This window comes from Macaca mulatta, chromosome 19 (genome assembly GCF_049350105.2).
Source record: "Macaca mulatta isolate MMU2019108-1 chromosome 19, T2T-MMU8v2.0, whole genome shotgun sequence".
Classification (NCBI taxonomy): Eukaryota; Metazoa; Chordata; class Mammalia; order Primates; family Cercopithecidae; genus Macaca; species Macaca mulatta.
The window spans coordinates 51,142,461-51,166,867 of record NC_133424.1 but is presented as its reverse complement, the minus strand read 5'-3'; the positions used below and the strand labels follow the sequence as shown (position 1 = coordinate 51,166,867).

Below are 24,407 nucleotides of genomic sequence, written 5' to 3'. Positions count from 1 at the left end.
AATTATCCCAATCTAAATAAGGAGTGAAAGGTAATAGACGGTTTTTACAAATTCCTTACACCCACAGGGCCTTGCTCTCACATGAATGTACTAAGTGTATCCCTAATGAAAAAAATAAAGCACTATTTATTGATCAAACGCTATGTGCCAAATACTCTTTTAAAGGTTTTGTCTTTTATTAGCATTGCATCCTCACAAAAATACTATTAGGTGGTACTATTATTACCATTTTAAAAAACGAAGGCACAGGGGCATGTTTTGCCAAACACCACATAGACGGAGGTGGAATTGTGAGAATTATATTATTTATATATATCAAAAAGATATGCCAAGGCTGGCCTTTCCCATGTTCATTACATTAACAGAATCATTTTCTGTTACAGCGCTATATAAAGTGTGGTCCATGTGTTGACACTGGTCCACAAATTGTTTGCTTCAGGTCTCTGCAAAAGTTATAGATACTGAGAGCAAGTATTTAGAAATGTTTGCAGCAATCTGACAGAGTTAACTCAGTTAAATACCATAATAAAAAACTGAGTTTTTTCAGTTTCTTTTCATTTTTCTGGTATTCTAGTATTATTTATTTATTTATTTATTTATTTATTTATTTAAGAGAAGGAATCTTGCTCTGTCACCCAGGCTGGAGTGCAGTGGCACGATCTCGGCTCACTGCAACCTCTGCCACCTAGGTTCAAGCAATTTTCCTGCCTCAGACTCCTGAGTAGCTGGGATTACAGGCACCTGCCACCACGCCTAGCTAATTTGTGTATTTTAGTAGAGACAGGGTTTCACCATGTTGGCCAGGCTGGTCTTGAACTCCTGACCTCAGGTGATCTGCCCATCTGGGCCTCCCAAAGTGCTGGGATTACAGGTGTGAGCCACTGTACCTGGCCTACATTTTATTTATTTATTTAGAGACAGGCTCTCACTCAGTCACCAAGCTAGAGTGCAGTGGCACAATCATGGCTCACTAAAGCCATGAGGCAGGGTCTCACTATGTTGCCCAGGCTAGTTTTGAACTCCTGTCTTTCCACAGTGCTGGGATTACAGGTGTGAGCCACTTCACCTGGCCCATTATTACTGCATTTTAGAGAAGCACTGTTCAACAACAGTTTGCAGGGGAAAAGGTCCTTGATGGTTTGGGATGCAGTGCATCGGTATCAATCTTCTAAAGTCTAACAGGGACTGAGTGATGCTATAGTCTTTCAACTCTTTAACATATGAAATAATTTCTGATAAATTGTGAGCATGAAGTAAAAGGGATTCCCACATGTTCTGTAACAAACAGAAAATTTCTTAAATTATAAATTATCTGCTAAAGGGCATTTTCTAACGGCCATCATATTCTCTTTACATTACACATAGGAGGACTTCCTCACTAACATGATTTCTCTGATGTAAAGTAAGTTGATCACTACGAATAAAGGCTTTTCCACATTCTTTACATTTATAGGGTTTTTCACCAGTATGAATTCTGTGATGTCGAGTAAGCTCTGAGTTAACACTGAAGGCCTTCCCACATTCTTTACACTTACAGGGTTTCTCACCCGTGTGAACTATGTGATGTCGAGTAAGTTCTGCTTGAAGACGAAAGGCATTCCCACATTCTTTACAGCTATAAGGTTTCTCACCAGTATGAAGTCTAAAATGTTGTGTAAGATGATACCGACGACTAAAGGTCTTTCCACATTCCTTACATTCATATGGAATCTCACCAGTGTGAATTCTTTGATGTAACGTAAGTCGATAACTGCAAATAAAAGCATTCCCACATTCATTACATATGTAGGGCTTCTCACCAGTATGGCCTCTGTGATGTTGAGTGAGATGATAGTGCCGACTGAACGTCTTCCCACATTCCTTACATTCATAGGGTTTCTCGCCAGTATGAATTCTGTGATGTTGCGTGAGATGAGTGCTACGAATAAAGGCCTTCCCGCATTCCGTACATTTATAGGGTTTTTCACCAGTATGAATTCTGTGATGCTGAGTAAGTTCTGTTTGAAATCGAAAGGCTTTCCCACATTCATTACATATGTAGGGTTTCTCACCAGTATGAATTTTAAAATGCTGAGTAAGATTATAGCGACGACTAAAAATCTTCCCACATTCTTTACATACGTAGGTGCTCTCACTGGTGTGAATTCGCTGGTGTGAAATAAATTGATTGCTATGAATAAAAGCCTTCCCACATTCCTTACATTCATAGGGTTTCTCACATGTATGAATTCTGTGATGTCGGGTAAGTTCGGCTTGAAGACGAAAGGCTTTTCCACATTCATTACATATGTAGGGTTTCTCACCAGTGTGAATTCTGTAGTGTTGGGTAAGATTATAGCGACTACTGAAGGTTTTTCCACATTCCTTACATTCATAGGGAATCTCACCAGTGTGAGTTCTCAGATGTAAAGTAAGTTGATAACCACAAATAAAGGCCTTCCCACATTCCTTACATTCATAGGGTTTCTCACCAGTATGAGTTCTATGATGCCGAGTAAGCTCTGTTTGAAGACGAAAGGCTTTTCCACATTCTTTACATTCATAGGGTTTCTCACCAGTATGAATTCTATGATGTCGAGCAAGTTCTGCATGAAAACTAAAGGACTTACCACATTCTTTACATTCATAGGGTTTTTCACCAGTATGAATTTTCTGATGTTGAACAAGGTATGAGCCATGACTAAAGGCCTTCCCACATTCATTACATTTATAGGGTTTGACACCAGTATGAATTTTCTGATGTTGACTAATATGTCGTTGTACCCTAAAGGTCTTGCCACAAACCTTACATTCATAAGGCCTCTCACCAGTATGAATTCTTTGATGTTCAGTTAGTTGATAATGAAGTCTAAAGGCCTTCCCACATTCTTTACATTCATAAGGCCTCTCTCCAGCATGAATTGTCTGATGTACTCTAAGGTCTCTAACACGACTAAAGGCCTTCCCACATTCCTTACACTCATAGGGTTTCACACCAGAATGTATTCTCTGATGTTCAGTAAGGTGATAATGAAGTCTAAAGGCCTTCCCACATTCTTTACATTCATAGGGTCTCTCCCCAGCATGGATTGTCTGGTGTACTCTAAGGTCTCCCACTCGACAAAAGGCCTTTCCACATTCCATACATTTATGGGGTCTCTCACCAGTGTGAATTCTCAGATGTTGAATAAGGTATGACTGTTGTCTAAAGGCCTTTCTACATTCCTTACATTCATATGATTTCTCTCTAGCATGAATTTTCAGATGTAGAGGATGAGATATTTGTTTTTGGATTATCATTTGACTAACACAACCCATCTGGTGTCCCTCTTGTCTCTCAAATTCATGTTTGCACTGCAAAGCATTTCTGAAAATGGTGTCCTCATGGATGGTGTTTTTACTTTTTTCCCCTGTATGCAATTGAGATAAATAGAGTTTGCAAACATTCTTTTCTGAAAGTAAATTCGTGGTGATATACTTGTATTCCAAATCTGCAAAAAAAAAAAAAAAAAAAAAGAAAGAAAGAAAAAAAAGAAAAAAGCAAACAAATGCTATAATGCTATTTTTCTGTGTTGGGGCAGGGATGGGGGTTGTACCTTATAGTAGAAATAAAAGATAAAACAGAAATAACATACATTAGAAATAAATGGTTTAGAGCAGGAGTTAATAAACTTTTTCTGTAAAAGACCAGATAGTGAAGGTGTTAGGCCTTGGGAGGCATATGGTCTCTGTCACAATTACTTAGCTCTGCTATTACAACACCAAGGTAGCCACAGATGATAATAAGTGTGGCTGTGTTATAATAACACTTGACTTATGGACACTGAAATTTGAATTTCAAAAAATGTTTACATGACACAAAATCTTGATTTTTTCAACCACTGAAAAAATGAAGAAACCAGTTGTAACTTATAAGCCATGCAAAAACGGGCAGTGAGGTATTTGGCTCATGGGCTATAGTTTGCTGGTTCCTAGCTTAGAGAACTCTAAATTATTGTAGTGCAATTTAAAAGAAGGCAAAACACCTCAGAAAATGATGTGACTTTTAAGAATGGTAAAATAGGCCAGGAGTGGTGGCTCATCCTGTAATCCCAGCACTTTGGGAGGCTGAGGCAGGTGGATCATGAAGTCAGGAGATCGGGACCATTCTGGCTAACATGGTGAAACTCCATCGCTACTAAAAATACAAAAAATTAGCCGGGCATGGTGGCAGGCACCTGTAGTCCCAGCTACTCGGGAGGCTAGGGCAGGAGAATGGCGTGAACCCAGGAGGCAGAGCGTGCAGTGAGCCAAGATTGCGCCACTGCACTCCAGCCTGGGTGACAGAGCAAGACTCTGTCTCAAAAAAAAAAAAGAATGGTAAAATAGGTGAGTAGGAGAATAGGGTCCATCAGTGGTCCTCCTATTTAGGATGGATTTAGGGGAGTTTCTTACATATACTGTTGTTCAGGCACCAAACCAGACAAAATCAAAATCTATAGGCACAAGTCCTGGATATGTGCATTTAAAATCTTTTTCATCAAATAGCTTTGATGGGGATCATTTTGAAAATCTGTACATAATTCTTTTCCCTTTAAAATAGAGTTTCTCGTTCCCCTTACAATAAAACCCAAACATATTACCATGGATAAAAAGTCCTTTCTTATTTGTAAGACCTTTGCAAACCACCTCTGTAAATATTACAAACAAGTCACCGAGAAGGCAGCTAAGTATCATAACTTAATTTCCCCAAATTACAACATAGTTATGAATATACCTCCCTGATTCCAATCTCATCCTAGTCCAGCAATTAAATATGCTCTTTCCTAGATGACTTCCCTTCTGAACGGGAACAAAGGTATATCCAAAATTGCTCAGTCAAAAGTATAAATGGAAAAGTCATTTTTGTATTTCGTTATCTTCCAATTACCTATTGTCACCTTGAACATTAGGTATCTCCAAAACTGTTTACATTTGCCCTATGTGTGTGGCTACTGTTCCTTCTCTTTGTCTCTGTCCCATCTCAAGTACTGAGATATTTTATATGGTGAGCATCAGTTGTGTTTTATCATTACTCATTCACAGATCCTCAAACTCACTGCTAGTCAGTAACTACACTGCAGGTCCTGGCTAGTAGAGTGGCAAGGAGAAGAATACAGGCTTTAGAAAGGAGAAAAATAAACACCTTTATTCTCAGACATAGTAGGCTGAATTGTGGCCCCCAGGAAAGACATGTTCCTAACTCCCAGTGCCTGTGAATGTGACCTAATATTGAAAAAGGGTGGGTCCTAAATCCAATAACAGGTGTACTTATAAGAGCGAGGCATAGGGAGATCAAGAGAGGGTGCCATGAAGATGGAGGCAGAGACTGGAGCGATGCATCTGCAAGCCAAGGAATGCCAAGAATGGCCAGTAACTACTATTCTTTTCATGAATTGTTGGATTCAAATGGCTAAAACTTTCTCTAGAATTTTTGCATTTGTGTAAATGAAAGATACTGACTTATAGATTTCTTTTCTTATAATGCCTTTGTCTAGTTTTGGTATCAGGGTAATGCTGGACTTGAAGAGTGAGTTTGGAAGTATTCCCTTGTCTTAAAGTTTCTGGAAGACTTTGTGTACAATAGGTACACAAATGCAAAAATCTAAAACTATAAAATATCTAGAAAGGCTAGGGGCAGTGGCTCACGCCTGTAATCCCCGCACTTTGGAAGGCTAAGGTGGGCGGATCATGAGGTCAGGAGTTCGAGACTAGCCTGGCCAATATGGTGAAACCCTGTCTCTACTAAAAATATAAAAATTAGCTGGGCGTGGTGGCGGGCACCTGTAGTCCCAGCTACTAGGGAGTGAGGCAGAAGAATCGCTTGAACCTGGGAGGTGGAGGTTGCAGTGAGCCGAGACTGCCACTGCACTCTAGCCTGGGCGACAGAGAGAGACTCTGTCAAAAAAAAAAAAAAAAAATTTCTAGAAGAAAACAGAAAATTTTTGTACTTTTTTGTACTTTTTTTTTTTTTTTTGAGACGGAGTCTCGCTCTGTCGCCCAGGCTGGAGTGCAGTGGCGCGATCTCGGCTCACTGCAAGCTCCACCTCCCGGGTTCACGCCATTCTCCTGCCTCAGCCTCCCGAGTAGCTGGGACTACAGGCGCCCACAACCGCGCCCGGCTAATTTTTTTTGTATTTTTAGTAGAGACGGGGTTTCACCGTGGTCTCGATCTCCTGACCTTGTGATCCGCCCGCCTCGGCCTCCCAAAGTGCTGGGATTACAGGCGTGAGCCACCGCGCCCGGCAAAATTTTTATACTTTTTATATTGGGCAAAGATTTCTTAAATATGATCTGAAAGGACAGTCCATAAGAGAAAAACGTGATAAACTGAACTTAATCAAATTAAGAGCTTATGCTATTCAGAAGACACTGTTAAGAGTTTACAGATCATACATTTGATAAAGGACTTACATCCAGAATATATAAGGGGCTCTCAAAACCCAATAATTAGCAAACAACCAATGCGATTAGAAAATGGGCAGAAGGCCAGGTACGGTGGCTCATGCCTTTAATCCCAGCACTTTGGGAGGCTGAAGCAGGTGGATCTGAGGTCAGGAGTTCAAGACCAGCCTGGCCAGTGTGGCGAAACCCCATCTCTACTAAAATACAAAAATTAGCTGGGCATGGTGGCACATGCCTGTGGTCTCAGCTACTTAGGAGGCCAAGGCAGGAGAATTGCTTGTACTCAAGAGGCGGAGGTTGCAGTGAGCCGAGGTTGCACCACTGCACTCCAGCCTGGGCAACAGAGCAAGACTCTGAAAAAAAAAAAAAAAAGAAAGAGAAAGAAAGAAAGAAGGAAGGAAGGAAGAAAGAAAGGAAGGCAGGCAGGCGAGCAGAAGACTGTAATAGATGCTTCACCAAAGAAGATATATGGATGATAAATTAAGAATAAAAAGTTGCTCAGGATTATTAGGCATTAGGGAAATGAAAATTAAAACCACAATATGATACCGTAACTCATCACCTATTAGCACAGCTAAAATTTAAAAGACTGCCCACACCAAGCGCTGACAAGAATGTGGAAGAACTGGAATTTTCATAAACTTCTGCTGGGAAAGTAAAAGGATACAACCACTTTCTTCTTTTTTTTTTTTTTTTTCAGACATTATCTTGGTCTGTCACCCAGGCTGGATGCAGTGGCACAATCTCGGCTCACTGCAACCTCTGCCTCCAGGGTTCAAGTGATTCTCCTGCTTCAGCCTCCTGAGTAGCTGGGATTACAGATGCCTGCCACTATGCCTTTTTAGTAAAGATGAAGTTTCACCTTGTTGGCCAGGCTAGTCTTGAACTCCTGACCTCCAGTGATCCACCTGTCTTTGCCTCCCAAAGTGCTGGGATTACAGGCATGAGCCACCACTACTGGCTGATACAACCACTTTCAAAAACAGTGTGGCAGTTTCTTAAAAAATAAACATATATTTATCATATGATCTACCCATTCTACCCCAGTAGTTACCCAAGATAAATGAAAGCATAAGTCTATACAAATAATTTTACATGAAAGTTTCCAGTAGCTTTATCTGTAATAGCCAAACACTGGAAATAACTCAATGTCCATCCCTATAGATAAATGGTAAGTAAATTGTGGTACATCCATACAATGGAATACTACTCAACAATAAAAAGGAATGAAGTACTGATACATACAGCAACATGGATGAATCTCAAAATAATTTTGCTGAGTGAATGATGCTAAATTTTAAAAATCACCATATTTTTAAAAAAGAAAGAAAAAAATCACCACATAATTCCGTTACACAAAATTCTAGAAAATGAAAACTAAGTTATAGTGACAGAGAGATGATCAGTGCTTACCTGGGCAGTGGGTAGAGAGGGACATGAGGGAGGGATTTATTTTGGAGGTGATGGATATGTTTATTATTTTGATTGTGTAATGGTTTCACAATATACAGGGTAACTTAGCAAATTTTATACTTTAAATGTGTGCAGTTTACTATATGCCAATTATATGTCAATAAAACTGTTTTAAAATATTATAAAAATTGAATGGGTATGGTGGCTCATGCCTGTAATCCCAGCACTTTGGGAGGCTGAGGTGGGTGGATCACCTGAGGTCGGGAGTTCGAGACCAGCCTGACCAACATGGAGAAACCCTGTCTCTACTAAAAATACAAAATTAGCCTGGTGTGGTGGCACATGCCTGTAGTCCCAGCTACTTTGGAGGCTGAGGCAGAAGAATGGCTTGAACCCAGGAGGTGGAGGTTGCTGTGAGCAGACAGCATACCATTGCACTCCTGCCTGGGCAACAAGAGTGAAACTCTGTCTCAAAAAAAAAAAAAAAAAAAAAGTTATAAAAATTGACACTTAAAATGAGTACATTTTATATTACATTAATTATACCTCAACATATATGATTAAAAAAATACGCTGGTTGGCTGGGTGGCTCACTCCTGTAATCCCAGCACTTTGGGAGGCCAAGGTGGGTGGATCACAAGGTCAGGAGATCGAGACCATCCTGGCTAACATGGTGAAACCCCATCTCTACTAAAAATACAAAAAAAAAAAAAAAAATTAGCCGGTGTGGTGGCAGGGGCCTGTAGTCCCAGCTACTCGGGAGGCTGAGGCAGGAGAATGGCGTGTACCCAGGAGGTGGAGCTTGCAGTGAGCCGAGATGGCACCACTGGACTCCAGCCTGGGCAACAGAGCAAGACTCTGTCTCAAAAAAAAAAAAAAATACACTTGTCCTATGACCCAGAAATTCCACTTCCATATATTCCCAAGAAAAATGAACACCCAAGAGAAATGAAAACATCTGAACACAAAAACAATTGTGCAAGCATGTTCACATCAGGTGGCATAATCTGCTTTGGGAATAAACACAGATGGTTCATCTCAGAACCTTTGCATTTGCAGCTTTTTCTGCTTGTAATGTTCTTCCTCAATATTCACATGGCCTGAGACCTTACTTTATGTCTCTGGTTCAAATATCATCACCTCAAAATGGCCTTTCCTGATCTTACCTAAATTAGCCCTACTAACTCCCCAACACTCTAGCTCCTTACTCTGCTTAACTTTCTTCACAACACATATGAAAACCTGATTATTATCTGTTTACTTATTGACAAAATGTTTCTATAATATCAACATCTCTACGACAACAAGAGTGTCTCCCAATAGTGCCTAATCTCTAGCACAGTGCTTGGCTTAGGTTAGGTAAATGGGAAATATTTGATGAATAAAACTTGGACAATGGAGGAATGAAGATAAATCAAAATGTAAAAGGAGACCTGGAAACAAAGGTAAAATGGTCATCGATGGGGAAGAAAGACAGCACCCCCACTTTGAAAGAGGAGAGAAATATGAGAGAAGAGAAACAAGGAGTATGGCAAATTGGGTAAAGTTCCTTTAGTAGCTAATGTGGAGAGAACCTGAATGCTTCTCAGGTATCAGTCCTTTCTCCACAGGTCTCAAGCCTTTGAAGGGAGCTTTCCAAACAACTCAGTGCTGTGCCTCCTCCCTGACACCATGGGTCATAACTTGTGATAGCACCCTCCTGCCTGATTTGCTGTCACTCACCTGTGTACCAACTCCTTGTCCCTTCCCTCATTACTATCCAGGGCTCTTTCTGTTGCTCCAATAAAGTAATCACATCTGGCTTAGGAATGGTATATCCTGCTCACAAGAAAAGAAACGACACATGTTGTAGAAAAACACAAAAACGACCATAACCTTGACATGACAATTCACACTTGGTTACATCTGTAAGAAACTGCAGGTGAAAATGGTACTAGATAATGCCATGACAGCAAAGAAGAAAAAGGCCATTTAAGAAGATTCACGTTAACATGGTCTCACAATTACAGGACTAAAGAGACAAGGTAAGAGAGCGAAAAGGTCTGCTTTGCTGTTGAAGGCAATACAGAGAGGGCACCAGTGAGCACGCCCTCTGGAGCCCTATGGCCTGGGTTCAAATCTTCTGCCACCTACCAGCTGTGTGACCGTGAAAGTTACCCTCCACATGTTCACTTTTATCAAATGCAAAATGGGGCTGATATTACTGACTTCTTAGGGCTGTGGTGAGAATTAAATGAATTAATATATGCAAAGGCATAAAAATATGCCCAGTATATAGTATTATTTTGTTGTTGTTACTATTTTCCTAGGAGAAATATACTAAGTTTCCTAAAACATTTCCAGGTTCTTCCTCGGATATTCCTTCAACGGAAAACGTAAATTCACAGACTTTAACTTTCAAAGGCAAAGCAGGTTAAGGAGAATATGTCTCCTCTAGGATGGGGTGTTTTGGCTTGAATTTTAAATGGCTATTGTTAACTCTATCCACCACTGTATAATCCATAGAGGTTCTTTTGATAATTCAGGAAAACTAGAATTCTGAGACTAGCTGTTGTCTTGTAGGAGGGTCAGGTATTAACACAGAGCAGCTATAGGAATTCTGAGTATACGCATTATATGAAATCTGGTTTCTCTGAAAATTTCACACAGCTCAAACCTGGAAATTATCTAGAAAAGCAAGCAATAACAGGAAGAATCAGAGGGAGGAGTGAATGTCACTGAGGGACAGAAAGGTGAAGTTGCTTAACACAGGTGCCCATTTCCACCCCAACACTGCTGAAACTATGACTTTAGAAATAGGGGGAGTCAGTCGGCTTCTTAAAGCAGAGTTCTGAAGTTTGACAGTGGAGAAAGCTGATACTCCAGAAAACAGATTGTAAACGGTTTTGGCAGATACCTTACCCAGTGAGACCAGGTTGCTGTAGTTCTCCAACATCACATCCTTGTACAAGTCCCTCTGTGCAGGGTTCAGGCATTCCCACTCCTCTTGGGAGAGGTCTATGGACACATCCCTAAATGCCAAGGATACCTGAAACGACAAGCCTATGTATTTAAAAAAATTAAATGTATTTTCAAGATGGAAAACTGCTTTGCAGGAAAGAAGCAACATAGTAAGCAAATAAACTGGGGCTCAAGCCTGCAACGTGTATAAAAGAATAAGGAAATTAATACTTCTGAAATAAAGTGTTTATATGCTTTTAAAGAATATTGTTGATGCAAATTAAGTGAAATAGCATGAATAAGCACATTGCCCATTATGTGCCTGCAGTTTAAGTTCTGAATAAATGCAAGTTCCATCATCCTCTCTTCCCTTCAAAAAATTTTTGGAAAAAGAATTTTTTCACCAAAAAGTATTCTAAAATCTTTCTTAGAAAACAGGATTTGACTGACATTATGTGATTTCGTTAAAACTCAGGTTCATCATGATGCAAAATAACCTCATAAGAAAAGTCTTCGGTTGGTATATTTATTGGCTAGCTAATAATATTATCCATCTTGTGGATTCAGCAGACTAATTCTTCTTTTATTCTTAGGCATTTGGGTTGGCCAAAATGTTTAAGGTCTTCCCCAATCCTGTTTCCACCCATCATTAGGGATCAGAGCCTATTTCCAGCCATCATTAGGGATTGAAGGATCTTCCTATCTGCTACTCCTGCCATACCTCAGGAACAAATTGCTTTGTTCCTAAGCCAGAGGATGCTGACGTATCCACAATGACACTGATGTCACTGGAGACCAGCATAACCTCCTCAACCACAAAATTGACTTTTGTTTTCTTATTCATCCCTTGGAGATTCCCTGGCTGGATCACTGAAACTACCATATGGAGGCCCCAGTCATACTCCAACCTAGTCCTCTAAGCCATGCATGGGATCTTACCTCTGCCTCTGAGGCTGACATGGAAGACAATGTTTGAGTCTCTGCAGAAGACAAAACACTGAACACTAAATCCCATCCCATCCACCCACAAAACTCAGGTCTGTGCAGTCTAATGGGACCACCATCTGTGTGCCATAGAACCACGACTCCTGGTCAGGTGCGGTGGCTCACACCTGTAATCCCAGCACTTTGGGAGGCTGAGGCGGGTAGATCATCTGAGGTCAGGAGTTTGAGACCAACCTGGTCAACATGGTGAAACCCCATCTCTACTAAAAATACAAAAGTAAGCCAGGTATGGTGGCGGGTGCCTGTAATCCCAGCTACTTGGGAAGCTGAGGCATGAGAATCACTTGAACCCGGGAGGCGGAGGTTGCAGTGAGCCGAGACATCACCACAGCACTCCAGCCTGGGCGACAGAGCAAGGCTCTGTCTCAGAAAAAAAAAAAAAAAAGAATATGACTCTGATGACAGAAACTCAAATATTTCCCTTGACGGACTTCATCTTTCACTGCTCCATCAGCACTCCTGAGAGAAGACCGGGTTCATAGATGAATGATCAATAAGTGAGCACAGATAAGAGAAAACAGGAGCAAACGAGGAAGACACTAGGCTATTTGGGACTATCCTTCACCGTGATCAGAGTAACTAGGGAGCAGGTTCCACAACAGGGCGGTCTTAGGAAGGAAGTCTCATGATAATGAGACTTCAATGATCACATGAATTTTAAAACACAGTATTTCAAGGAAGAAAAACACAAGCTTACATCAGCCATGGTTTTAGAACGGCAAGAACTTGTCAGTTCTCCTTGGGCTTCCTCCATGGAGAAGCACAGAATCCAGAGAAGCCGAGGCTGGGGAAAGAACAAGTGACTCTGAGACCAGATGTGTCTCAGAACTCCTAAAATGACTTAAGTTAATAAGATCTTGTTTTGCCATCATTTCTACTTCCAACCCCACCATTCTGCACCTATAAACCGGGGAAGACAACAGGGAACTCAGACAAAGCCAAACCCTTCCTATACCATGAGAAACCACCTGTGCAAGTGTAGATACAGAGTAGAGGCTTCCTGCATGAAGCACGACCAGGAGCTCCAGCAGAACGGTCTCTGGCTCACCTCAACTTCTGGATGCTGCTGATCTGTAGCTGAGACTGAATTGTTAGGTCCTGACTTGAGCAGATCCTCTTCCACCCATGCCCACCTTAGGACTGAGAAGGGGCCACCCATTCAAACCCAAATATCATTCATGGCTTGGCTATCTGCCTGGACTCCACAGACAGGAAGGCAGAAGACAGTGGGCAGCCCTTCTCACCGCAAAACTGCACTTGCCCAAGTGTAGCCCTTCCCCAGCTAGAACTACAGTCCCCAGAATCCTCTGTTTCCAACCAATTTCCTAACTGAGTTCCCAATCACGAACATCTATGAATTCACTGACCACTCCAATATCTCAATATCAAGGCCGGGGTGGTGTAAATTCATGCCCATGGTTGCCAGGTGATGACAACAAAAATTGCTATTTTTAGGATCTTCTGCATGATGGGTCCTTCATCATATCAACATTTAACCATGCCATGCATTTATCTCCATTCAACAGATGAGGTAATAAGGGCTTAAAATAAAGTACCTTGCCCAAAATCACAGTTAGTAAGAGACAGAGCTGAGTTCTGAATCCACATTTCTCTAATTATAAAGCCAATTATCTTTTGTTTTTGGAGACAGGGTCTTGCTCTCAATTCTGGCTTTTGCCTCTGAAGCCCAGAATTTTTTCAAATGAAACTTATGCATGGGCAATTCACTAAAAATAGCAGCATATCATCCACTGAAGTTATTAAATTTCAATACAATGAAGCAGATCCTAATTAAGGAAATACCAGTTGACAGTTATTAGAATGGCAGACTTAAAAGATTAACAATATGCCAGATGAGCAACATCACAGGGAAATGAATACCGCGTAAATGCTACAGATTTGTAGGACCTTAAAACATGGCATGTAGAAGGATGTGAGAGACTTTTGCCATCCAAACGTAATTCTGGGACTCTACCCAAAGCAAATGATTGTAAATGTGTATTAAGATGCCTGCAGGTTAGGCCAGGCACGGTGGCTCACACCTGTAATCCTAGCACTTTGGGAGGCCAAGGCGGGCAGATCATTTGAGGTCAGGAGTTCGAAACCAGCCTGGCCAACATGGTGAAACCCTCTCTCTACTAAAAATACAAAAATATTAGCTAGGCAAGGTGGCACATGCCTGTAATCCCAGCTACTTAGGAGGCTGAGGCAGGAGAATCGCTTGAACCTGGGAGGCAGAGGTTGCAGAGAGCTGAGATCGCGCCACTGTACTTCAACCTGGGTGACAGAGCAAGGCTCTGTCTCAAAAAAAAAAAAAAAAAAAAAAAAAAAGATGCATGCAGGTTAGGGGTGTAAAAGGCTTATTGGAAAAAAACAAAAATAAAAACGATGCACGCAGGGAGGGTGGAATTCAGCATTCTGAGTCCAGCAATAGCTGATTGGTTAGGTAAGTTACAGATCATCTATGTAACAGAATAGTAAATAGACATTAAATACTATACTAAATTGGAGAAAATATATAAAGGATTTGGGAAATATCCAAGATATGTCCTAAATAAAAAATAAGGTTAAAACCCAGAATGTACAATATGATTACATTTGTGAAAAATACACACACACATACGTAAAGAAAGAATGAAGGACAGGCAAAAACCAAGAGAGAGAAAAAAGTTAAAAAATGTATATATCCATATGTCAGCACTGCCGAGCTGCATGACATTACTTGATATAGTTTTAAAGTATAATCTGTAACTTTTAAAAACAATTTAGGCTGGGTGCAGTGGCTCACGCCTGTAATCCTAGCACTTTGGGAGGCCGAGGCAGGTAGATCACCTGAGGTCAGGAGTTCGAGACCAGCTGGGCCAACATGGCGAAACTCCATCTCTACTAAAAAATACAAATATTAGCCGGGCGTGGTGGCACATGCCTGTAATCCCAGCTACTCGGGAGGCTGAGGAAGGAGAATCACTTGAACCCGGGAGGTGGAGGTTGCAGTGAGCTGAGATCGTGCCACCACAGTCCGGCCTGTGCAACGGGAGCAAGACTCATCTCAAAAAAATAATAATAATTTAAAATATACACACAGGCAGATATATGTACTTATTTTTCATTTTGATAAGAGAAAGCCTTTCCTTTTTTGAACAATCTCCTATGAACTCCCAAGGCCTGTGACCTGAATTTCTTTACTGTTTTTTATTACCTTCTACCTTATACTTATTCAGTCTATTCTGATTTTAGACTCTGCTGTGCAGAAGCACTTATGTGTTTTCAGTTCTCGTATTCCTCTAATTACTAACACAAGATTCAGTATACTGTGAGCCCTTATATCTGACATTTGACTAAAATTCCATTTTTAGGCATTTTTTTCTTGAAAGTGGTTATTAAAGCATATAAAGACATATACATAAGATAGTTACCACATAACAACTTATAATAATCAAATATTAAAAACACTAATAGCTGCCGGGCGCGGTGGCTCACGCCTGTAATCCCAGCACTTTGGGAGGCCGAGACGGGCGGATCACGAGGTCAGGAGATCGAGACCATCCTGACTAACATGCTGAAACCCCGTCTCTACTAAAAATACAAAAATTAGCCGGGCGCGGTGGCGGTGCCTGTAGTCCCAGCTACACGGGAGGCTGAGGCAGGAGAATGGTGTGAACCCGGGAGGCGGAGCTTGCAGTAAGTGGAGATCGCACCACTGCACTCCAGCCTGGGCGACAGAGCGAGACTCCGTCTCAAAAAAAAAAAAAAAAGCCGGGCGCGGTGGCTCACGCCTGTAATCCCAGCACTTTGGGAGGCCGAGGCGGGCGGCTCACAAGGTCAGGAGATCGAGACCACGGTGAAACCCCGTCTGTACTAAAAATACAAAAAAAAATTAGCCGGGCGCGGTTGTGGGCGCCTGTAGTCCCAGCTACTCGGGAGGCTGAGGCAGGAAAATGGCGTGAACCCGGGAGGCGGAGCTTGCAGTGAGCCGAGATCGCGCCACTGCACTCCAGCCTGGGCGACAGAGCGAGACTCCGTCTCAAAAAAAAAGAAAAACAAAACAAAAAAAAACAAAACACTAATAGCTATAGTAGGCAGCAGGTTAAATAAACTATGGTCAGTTATGATGACACACCAAGGCCTTACTAATACTAATTATATTGGTCCACATTTATTTTTGGAGGAAGACATCAATGATGAGTTACTAACTGATACAGGCAAATTAAAGGAGCATGTGCCATTATGGGCAGGGTTATAACGTTGTCATTAATAACACAGACTCTGTTGTCAGATTTTCAGAATGTGAATCTTAGTCTGACAGCTACATACTTTTCAGTTAGTTTGCTGGTAAATTAGGGATAAGAACAGCACCTATCTCACAGGCTTGTCATGAAGATTGAGATAATACATATATCCCACTTAATGATACACAATTACATAATAAAAGTTAGCCAGTATTGGCCGGGCGCGGTGGCTCATGCCTGTAATCCCAGCACTTTGGGAGGCTGAGGAGGGCGGATCATGAGGTCAGGAGACGAGACCATCCTGGCTAACATGGTGAAACCCCGTCTCGACTAAAAATACAAAAAAATTAGCTGGGCATGGTGGCGGTCGCCTGTAGTCCCAGCTACTAGGGAGGCTGAGGCAGGAGAATGGCGTGAACGGGGGAGGTGGAGCTCGCAGTGAGCCGAGATGGCGCCACTGCACTCCAGCCTGGGTGACAGAGCGAGACCCCGTCTCAAAAAAAAAAAAAAAAAAAAAAAAAAAAGTTAGCCAGTATTATTAAAATAGAGGATATTATGTCCTTCATTCCATTGCTATTAAATAAAATCATTTTATTTCATTTCATTTTTTCTAGTAAAGTTTGAGTCTCATGCCCATTTTTGAATAATTATATTTTAAGTATTTTAGAGCTAAGCCTTGAAGATGCAATTATTTTTAATGAACAACATTCATAAAACAGACTCCCAGAAGGATAATCAAGAAATCTCTTCTTGGTTGGGTGCAGCGGATCACACTTGTAATCCCAGCACTTTGGGAGGCCGAGGTGGGTGGATCACCTGAGGTCAGGAGTTCGAGACCAGCCTGACCAACATGGTGAAACCCCCATCTCTACTAAAAATACAAAAATTAGCCGAGTGTGGTGGTGCGCGCCTGTAATCCCAGCTACTCTGGAGGCTGGGGCAGAAGAATTGCTTGAACCTGGGAGGTGGAGGTTGCAATGAGCTGAGATTGTGCCACAGCACTTCAGCTAGGGCGACAGACTGAGACTTCATTTTGGGGAAAAAAAAAAAAAGAAAGAAAAGAAATCTCTTTTATTCTTGCAACTACCAAAGGGGAGACATCATTCTTCAATATAAAACTAGCTAAAATAATCTAATTAAGGCAGGGGTCCCCAACCCCCAGGTCACTGACTGATACTAGGCCATGGCCTATTAGGAACTGGGTCACACAGCAGAAGGTGAGTAGCAGGCCAGCAAGGGAAGCGTCATCAGTATTTACAGCTACTCCCCATTGCTAGCATGAACCGCTTGATCTCTGCCTCCTGTCAGATCAGCTGCAGCATTAGATTTTCACAGGAGTGCGAACCCTATTATGAATTGACCATGCGAGGGATCTAGGCTGCGTGCTCCTCATGAGAATCTAATACCTAATGATCTGTCATTGTCTCCCATCACTCCCAGATGAGACCATCTAGTTGCAGGAAAACAAGCTCAGGGCTCCCACTGATTCCACATTATGGTGAGTTGTATAATTATTTAATTACACGTTATAATGTAATAATAATGGGAATAATATGCACAATAAATGTAACGTGCTTGAATCATCCTGAAACCATCTCCCTCTCCCTGTCTGTGAAAAAATTGTCCTCCATGAAACCAGTCCTGGTGTCAAAAAGGTTGGGGGCTACTGTAATAAGGCCTTCAATAGATAACTTTAATATGAGGTTCAATCTTGTTCTCCTGTTCTATATGTAAAGATTTACATAAATATTTATAGCTGTTACCATCTTATTCTGTTTTCTTTCTTTCTTTCTTTTTTTTTTTTTTTTGAGACAGAGTCTCACTCTGGAGTCACCCAGCCTGGAGTGCAGTGGTGCTATCTCGGCTCACTGCAACCTCCCGGGTTCAAGCAATTATCTGCCTCAGCCTCCTGAGCAGCTGGGATTACAGGTGCCCGCCACCACACTTGGCTAATTTTTGTATTTTTAGTAGAGACCGGGTTCCACCATCTTGTCCATGCTGGTCTTGAACTCCTGACCTTGTGATCCACCTGCCTTGGCCTTCAAAAGTGCTGGGATTACAGGCACGAGACACCACTCCTGGCCTTATTCTGTTTTCTACTGTTATAAATCTGTCCTAGAAAATGCTATCTGCATAATGGAACCCTAAAAAAAAACCTAGCCAAGATAAGAATATTGCTATGTCCTGTAAAAGCAACCTTAAAAATCTAAAAAAAAGCAGTATAATTCTGAAGAACTGTCTTATTTGATAAATTGTGTCATTTTAATTATCCTTAATTGGTTTATATAACCCTAAAAGGTGTAAATTTCTCAAAGGTTAATGAAACTTAGCAGGATTCATTGGTGTCCTTCTCTTCTCCCTTTGTGCACAGAGATATAAGAAAGCTATGGTTTAGGGAGAATTAATTTTTCTAACTAGGAGCTAGAAAGTCTTGTGTCCTTTGAATAATTTGTTAGTGCAATTTCTATTCTGCAGGAAGAAAAGTGCAGGTATGTGTGTGCACACACACACGCACACACACAAAGTGCGCTGAAAAATCTTGCTAAAATAGGTCAGGCATGGTGGCTCACACCTGTAATCCTGGCACTTTGGGAGGCTGAGGCAGGTGGATCACCTGAGGTCAGGAGTTCGAGACCAGCCTGGCCAACATGGTGAAACCCCGTCTCTACTAAAAATACAAAAAATTAGCTGGGCATGGTAGCAGGGCCTGTAATCCCAGCTACTTAGGAGGCTGAGGCAGGAGAATTGCTTGAACTTGGGAGATGGAGGTTGCAGTGAGCCAAGATCGCACCATTGCACTCCAGCCTGGGCAACAGAGCGAGACTCTGTCAAAAGAAAAAAAAAAATGTTGCTAAAATATAGCTCCCCAAAGTATTAACAGTGAGCCTGGGGCTATTTTAACTTTCTTCTTTATAAGTCCCTTATATAATATAACTGAGTAACTAAATAATTTATAAAAGGTGAACATTAATTCTATAACCAGAAGTATACAATAAATCTGTATCCAATTATAAAGTAAAATGTTTTAACACATCAGAAGCAAGTTGGTTTGACATGTATGGAAACAGTAGGAAAACAGTGTGACCATTATAAATAAATGCCTACCAGTTCTTGAACATTCTTCTTCAATTCAACAAGACCTTTTCACTATTAAGATTCTTCTCTTAATACACAAGCCAGGTGAACAGCATCTGCAGACTGAATAAGAAAATTTGAGCAAAGCAGACAGAAGAGTGTTTGGTTCTTCTCTACTTCTCCAGCAAGTAATCAGTTGAAATGTTTAGATATAATCCTTGTTAAATGTCTTTAAATCCTAATATTAGTGAGATTCATATAAAATTTAAAATTTGCAGCTGGGTGCGGTGGTTCATGCCTGTAATCCCAGCATTTTGGGAGGCTGAGGCAAGTTGATAACCTGAGGTCAGGAGTTCAAGACCAGCGTGGCCAACATGGTGAAACCCCATCTCTACTAAAAATACAAAAATTAAACGGGTGTGGTGGCAGGTGCCTGTAATCCCAGCTAACTGGGAGGCTGAGGCAGGAGAATCACTTAAACCCAGGAGGCGGAGGCTGCAGTGAGCCGAGTTCATGCCATTGCACTCCAGCCTGGGCGACAGAGCAAGACTCCATCTCAAAAAAAAAAAAAAAAAAATGCATATGATTCTTCATTACTATGACTATTACTTTACTTATATGTACTTTTTATTCTTATAACTAACACTGTATAAACATAAATCTCAACTCAGGGATTCCTTGGAAAAAAATCCCTGCTCATGTTCACACAGATTTCTATACTTGGACCTCCAATCACATTCCCACTTCTAAAAGCCTTGAAAACAGGCAACCATTATCACCTGCTTACTGACACCAGTCAGGTCATCTCTAATCCTGTCATACTTCAAAACTGAGGTCTTTGGAGAAGATTGGAGAAGACGGATGATGTGATTCTACCTAAACATTAATCTCAATAAAACAAAGTTTTAACTTTAGACTCCAAGATATGCATTTCTCTACCATTATAGAAAGCGAGTGCAGAGGAATGATTTGAAAAATGAGAAGGTCATTTGGAGGCCCGTGAAGAGGAGGGTCCACCTGCATGGTCCATTGTTCACTGGAAAGGAAGGCCTGGGATAGGTCACTGGACAACTCAGGAAAAGCAAAGCAATGTTTCCATCTCCTCAAAATAAAAACACTTTATGCATTTATTTAAAGATTTATTTCAAGATATGGACCAGAGAGTTGCAATTTATGTGCCAAATAATTTTGTCTTTTTTGATTGAATCAAATGAACTTTTTCAAAGGGAAAAATGCAAATGAAAGCCACAGAAAGTACCTGGGGATGTGATTTTTGTGACTGTGAGCAATGAGGTGACAGGCTCTGCGGTAGATTGTGGCTTTGCTTGACATAGCAGTGTGGTACCATACCGTATGACCGGGTGCAGGCAAGGCTGTGTGAAGATTAGAATGTGTGATTTCCATTTCATGAACAAAAAGGAAATATAAACTTACCTGGACCTGAACTTTTAGACCTGCTACAACAATTGTTCCCTCCTTTTCAGGATCCTTGTTTTGATGAATGGCAGGATGGGGGAAGAAAAAAAATCATGAGACAGCAGGCTTTTTCTTAGAGCACAGACCAACCTAGAATATCCCCTCCAGCGCTACATCTGCGCTGACCTCACGCCCATAACAGCTGTGTGAGAGTGAGGCTGGGATGTGTCTCTGAACTCACACCAGATTTCTAGATCAAAGTTATGGGAATGCAGTGGTTCTGAAAAATGCAGCTGCCCACACAGCGGCTCCAACTGGGCGCTCTTCCAACCTGTCGTCCCAGGAGTCTGTTTTAGGGACACTTCTAATTCAAAAGTCCAATCGCCAACCCAGGTCTGTACCTTCTTGCTGGGAACCTTCATCCCAGAGCTCAATATTTGACTTCCCTCTTGGGGACAATGCTCTGTGCAGACACCGAGGCCGTGAGGGGAGTAGAGGGTCAGTGACACACACCAGAGGGCCAGGCACTTGTCTCAACCTCACATCCGCACCCGCACCCACCCAACCCGGTCCTGACAGGCGCCCCGTCGCGCGCACACGCACACATACACCGTCTGCCACATTTTGTCACACAATCCCCCTTCTCCGCTCCCCACGCACGCACAGGCCTGAGGCTCCCTCCGGGCACGACACGCCAGGTCTTGGCCCTGGAGCGCCTCATTTTGGGTGGCAGTTCCAACCCCAGTCCTACTCGTAAGAGTCCCGTTCCGCCTCACCTAGCTCGGACTTCTTGCCTGCCTGTGAATAAAGTACCCAGGCGGCTGAACCCTTAAGAACGCAATGTAAAGGGCCCTCGGGGTCCAGGCAACACTGCCCAAGCGGCTTCTGGGAAATGTAGTCCACAGCCGGAAATGGTTCTCTTGGGCGGAGGCGGAGGCGCAGGCGCGCGCGCATCCGGCGGTTTCGCTCCACATCCCGGGAAGCCACGCAGGAAGCTGAGGAGGAGGATAGACGCTTCTGGGCCCCTCGCCAGGCCACTTGAGCGTGGGACCGCCGAGTGCAACCCTGAGGCCGAGTGCGTGCGTACTGGGCGATAGCTCCGCCAGGCAGGGTTTTGTCTGTTTCACCCCTTGAGGTAGTCCCGGCGTCTGGTACATAGTAGGCGCTCAATACGTGTATTGTAAAGAATGGGTGCCTGGCCATTTGTATTTGCCTTGTGAGCGCGTGCGTGGGGCACCGTGAGGGTTGCGGGACCGACGGAGCCTCTCTGGCTGTGGCGGGACCGACGGAGCCTCTCTGGCTGTGGCGGGACCGACGGAGCCTCTCTGGCTGTGGCGGGACCGACGGAGCCTCTCTGGCTGTGGCGGGACCGACGGAGCCTCTCTGGCTGTGGCGGGACCGACGGAGCCTCTCTGGCTGTGGCGGGACCGACGGAGCCTCTCTGGCTGTGGCGGGACCGACGGAGCCTCTCTGGCTGTGGCGGGACCGACGGAGCCTCTCTGGCTGTGGCGGGACCGACGGAGCCTCTCTGGCTGTGGCGGGACCGACGGAGCCTCTCTGGCTGTGGCGGGACCGACGGAGCCTCTCTGGCTGTGGCGGGACCGACGGAGCCTCTCTGGCTGTGGCGGGACCGACGGAGCCTCTCTGGCTGTGGCGGGACCGACGGAGCCTCTCTGGCTGTGGCGGGACCGACGGAGCCTCTCTGGCTGTGGCGGGTTGTGTTTCCGCATGTGTGTAATTTGAGTGTGAGTCGGTGTGTAGTGAGTGAAGGGATCTGACTGGAGAAAACCACAGAAAGTACCCGGGGCTGTGATTTTTGTGACTTTGGCCAATGGGACGACAGGCTCTGTGGTAGATGGTGGCTGTGCTTGACCTAACAATGTGGTACTATGCCGTGTGACTGGGTTGCCGGCAAGGCTACGTGAAGGTGAGAATGTGTGATTTGGAAAATCTGGGTGTGGAACGTCACGGGTGCCAGTGGAATTGTGACTCTGTGTGTGTATAAAAGTTTGCAACCATAGGCCTATATGTCTGTGGAATAAAGATAATATGTTGCATCTTCTTGGAGTATCAGCTTTATTTAAAGATTTGGATCAGAAAGTTGCAATTTATATGCCAAAGAAATTTGTCTTTTTATATTGAATCAAATGAATTTTTTACAAAGAGAAAAATGAAAATAATAGTACCTTTTAAAAGATATTAAGAATTTCCTTCCACTTTTCTATTCTGGCAATGGGTCTTTGGCAGATCGATTTGAAAAGCTTGGACTGAGGAAATTATACTTGGAAAGCACATTAGGCAGTCAGCCCTTGGTTCCTAAATACACCATGCTCCACTGAAAGGAGCAAGGCTCCATGGAGAAATGGCGGATTCCAGAGCTGGGAAAGGGAAAGTTCAGAATGAACTTGGAACATCTCGTGCTAGAAAGTAAGGAAGTGCTCAAAGAATGGTGGGGACGAGTTCAAAGGACATGGAAACCAGATTGAAGGGACTTCCACTGACCAAACTTGACATGGTTTGAGCATCAAAATAAATAATGCTAGTTATAGATTAAAACCCATTAAATAACAAAGGGAATCATAATTCCAAACTGATATAAATTAGTAAGTGAAGAAAATAGAAAGTTTGATGAGGGACTGGATGTTTACATTGTTGCAAAGAACCCCCACCCCGCCAAATCCCTTAAAAATGTGTCCTTATAAGGCTGGGGGCGGTGGCTCATGCCTACAATCCCCGCACTTTGGGAGGCCAAGGCCGGCGGATCATGAGGTCAGGAGTTTGAGACTAGCCTGACCAATATGGCGAAACCCTGTCTCTACTAAAAAAATACAAAAATTCGCCAGGCGTGGTGGTGTGTGCCTGTAATCCCATCTACTCAGGAGGCTGAGGCAGGAGAATTGCTTGAACCCAGGAGGCGAAGGTTGCAGTGAGCCTAGATCATGCCACTGCACTCCAGCCTGGGCAACAGAGTGAGACTCCATCTTAACAACAACAACAAAAAGGTGTCCATATGAAAAAAATGCTCAACATTACTAATCATCAGAGGAATGCACATTAAAACCACACTGAGATACCACCTCACAGTGTTAGAATAGCTATAATCAAAGAGACAAAAGACAACAAGGGTCGGTGAGGATATGGATATAAGGGAACCCTTGTACTCTGTTTGTAGGAATGTAAATTAGTACAGACATTATAGAAAATATCCGGAGGTTTCTCAAATTAAAAATATAACCACTATATGACCCAGCCATCCCACTACTGGGTATATATCTGTATTAGTCTATTCTTGCATTGCTATAAAGAAAACCCGAGACTGAGTAACTTATAAAAAAAGATGTTGAACTGGCTCATAGTTCTGCAGGCTGCACAGGAAACAGTGGCATCTGCTTTTGAGCAGGCCTCAGGAAGTTTCCAATCATGGTGGAAGGCAAAATGGGAGCAGACACATCACATGGTGAAAGCAGGAGCAAGAGAGTGAGGAGGGAGATGCTACACACGTTTAAATGTCCAGATCTCATGAGAACTCACTATCATGAGGATGGAAACAAAGGGGTGCTAAGCCATTTATGAGAAATCTGCTCCCATGATCCAATCACCTCCCACCAGTCCCTACTTCCAATATGTGGATTACATTTCAGTATGAGATTTGGGTTGGGACACACATCTAAACAATATCATTCTGTGCCTGGCCCCTCTCAAATCTCATGGACTTCTCACATTTCAAAATACAATCTTGCCTTCCCAACAGTCCCCCAGACTCTTAACAAATTCAAATGTTAACTCAAAAGTCTGCAGTCTGAAGTCTCATCTGAGACAAGGCAAGTTCTTCCCACCTATGAGCCTGTAAAATCAAAAACAAGTTAGTTACTTCCAAGATACAATGGGGGTACAAGCATTAGATAGACATTCATGTTCCAAAAGGGA

The 24,407-nt window shown here is 42.7% G+C and overlaps 1 protein-coding gene across 6 annotated transcripts; it reads right to left on the bottom strand.

Moving 5' to 3' along the window:
- Positions 1-579: 579 nt before the first annotated feature.
- Positions 580-21,352, bottom strand: ZNF546 (zinc finger protein 546). 6 transcript variants are annotated; one of them, XM_077982826.1, is made up of 7 exons: positions 21,145-21,352; positions 20,499-20,552; positions 19,095-19,187; positions 12,458-12,544; positions 10,717-10,843; positions 9,538-9,633; positions 580-3,470 (listed from the first exon to the last, which is right to left on the bottom strand). In XM_077982826.1, the coding sequence occupies exons 4-7, from the start codon at positions 12,512-12,514 to the stop codon at positions 1,351-1,353; spliced, it is 2,400 nt and encodes a 799-aa protein (XP_077838952.1). In that variant the 5' UTR covers positions 12,515-12,544; positions 19,095-19,187; positions 20,499-20,552; positions 21,145-21,352; the 3' UTR covers positions 580-1,350. The 6 variants fall into 6 exon arrangements, with proteins under 6 accessions (XP_077838952.1, XP_077838953.1, XP_077838951.1 ...); XM_077982827.1 differs by having other exon boundaries at positions 10,717-10,857; positions 21,257-21,352; XM_077982825.1 differs by having other exon boundaries at positions 21,257-21,352.
- Positions 21,353-24,407: the final 3,055 nt, after the last annotated feature.

Excerpts from the sequence above, each read along its gene's own strand:
- ZNF546 (XM_015123924.3), bottom strand. The coding sequence starts at position 20,087 with ATGCAGGTGGACCCTCCTCTTCACGGGCCTCCAAATGACCTTCTCATT. Across the intron at positions 12,545-20,003 it reads TGCACTCGCTTTCTATAATG|CCTCGGCTTCTCTGGATTCT; the intron begins GTAGAGAAATGC and ends TTCTTTCCCCAG. Across the intron at positions 10,844-12,457 it reads GTTCTAAAACCATGGCTGAT|GTATCCTTGGCATTTAGGGA; the intron begins GTAAGCTTGTGT and ends TTGTCGTTTCAG.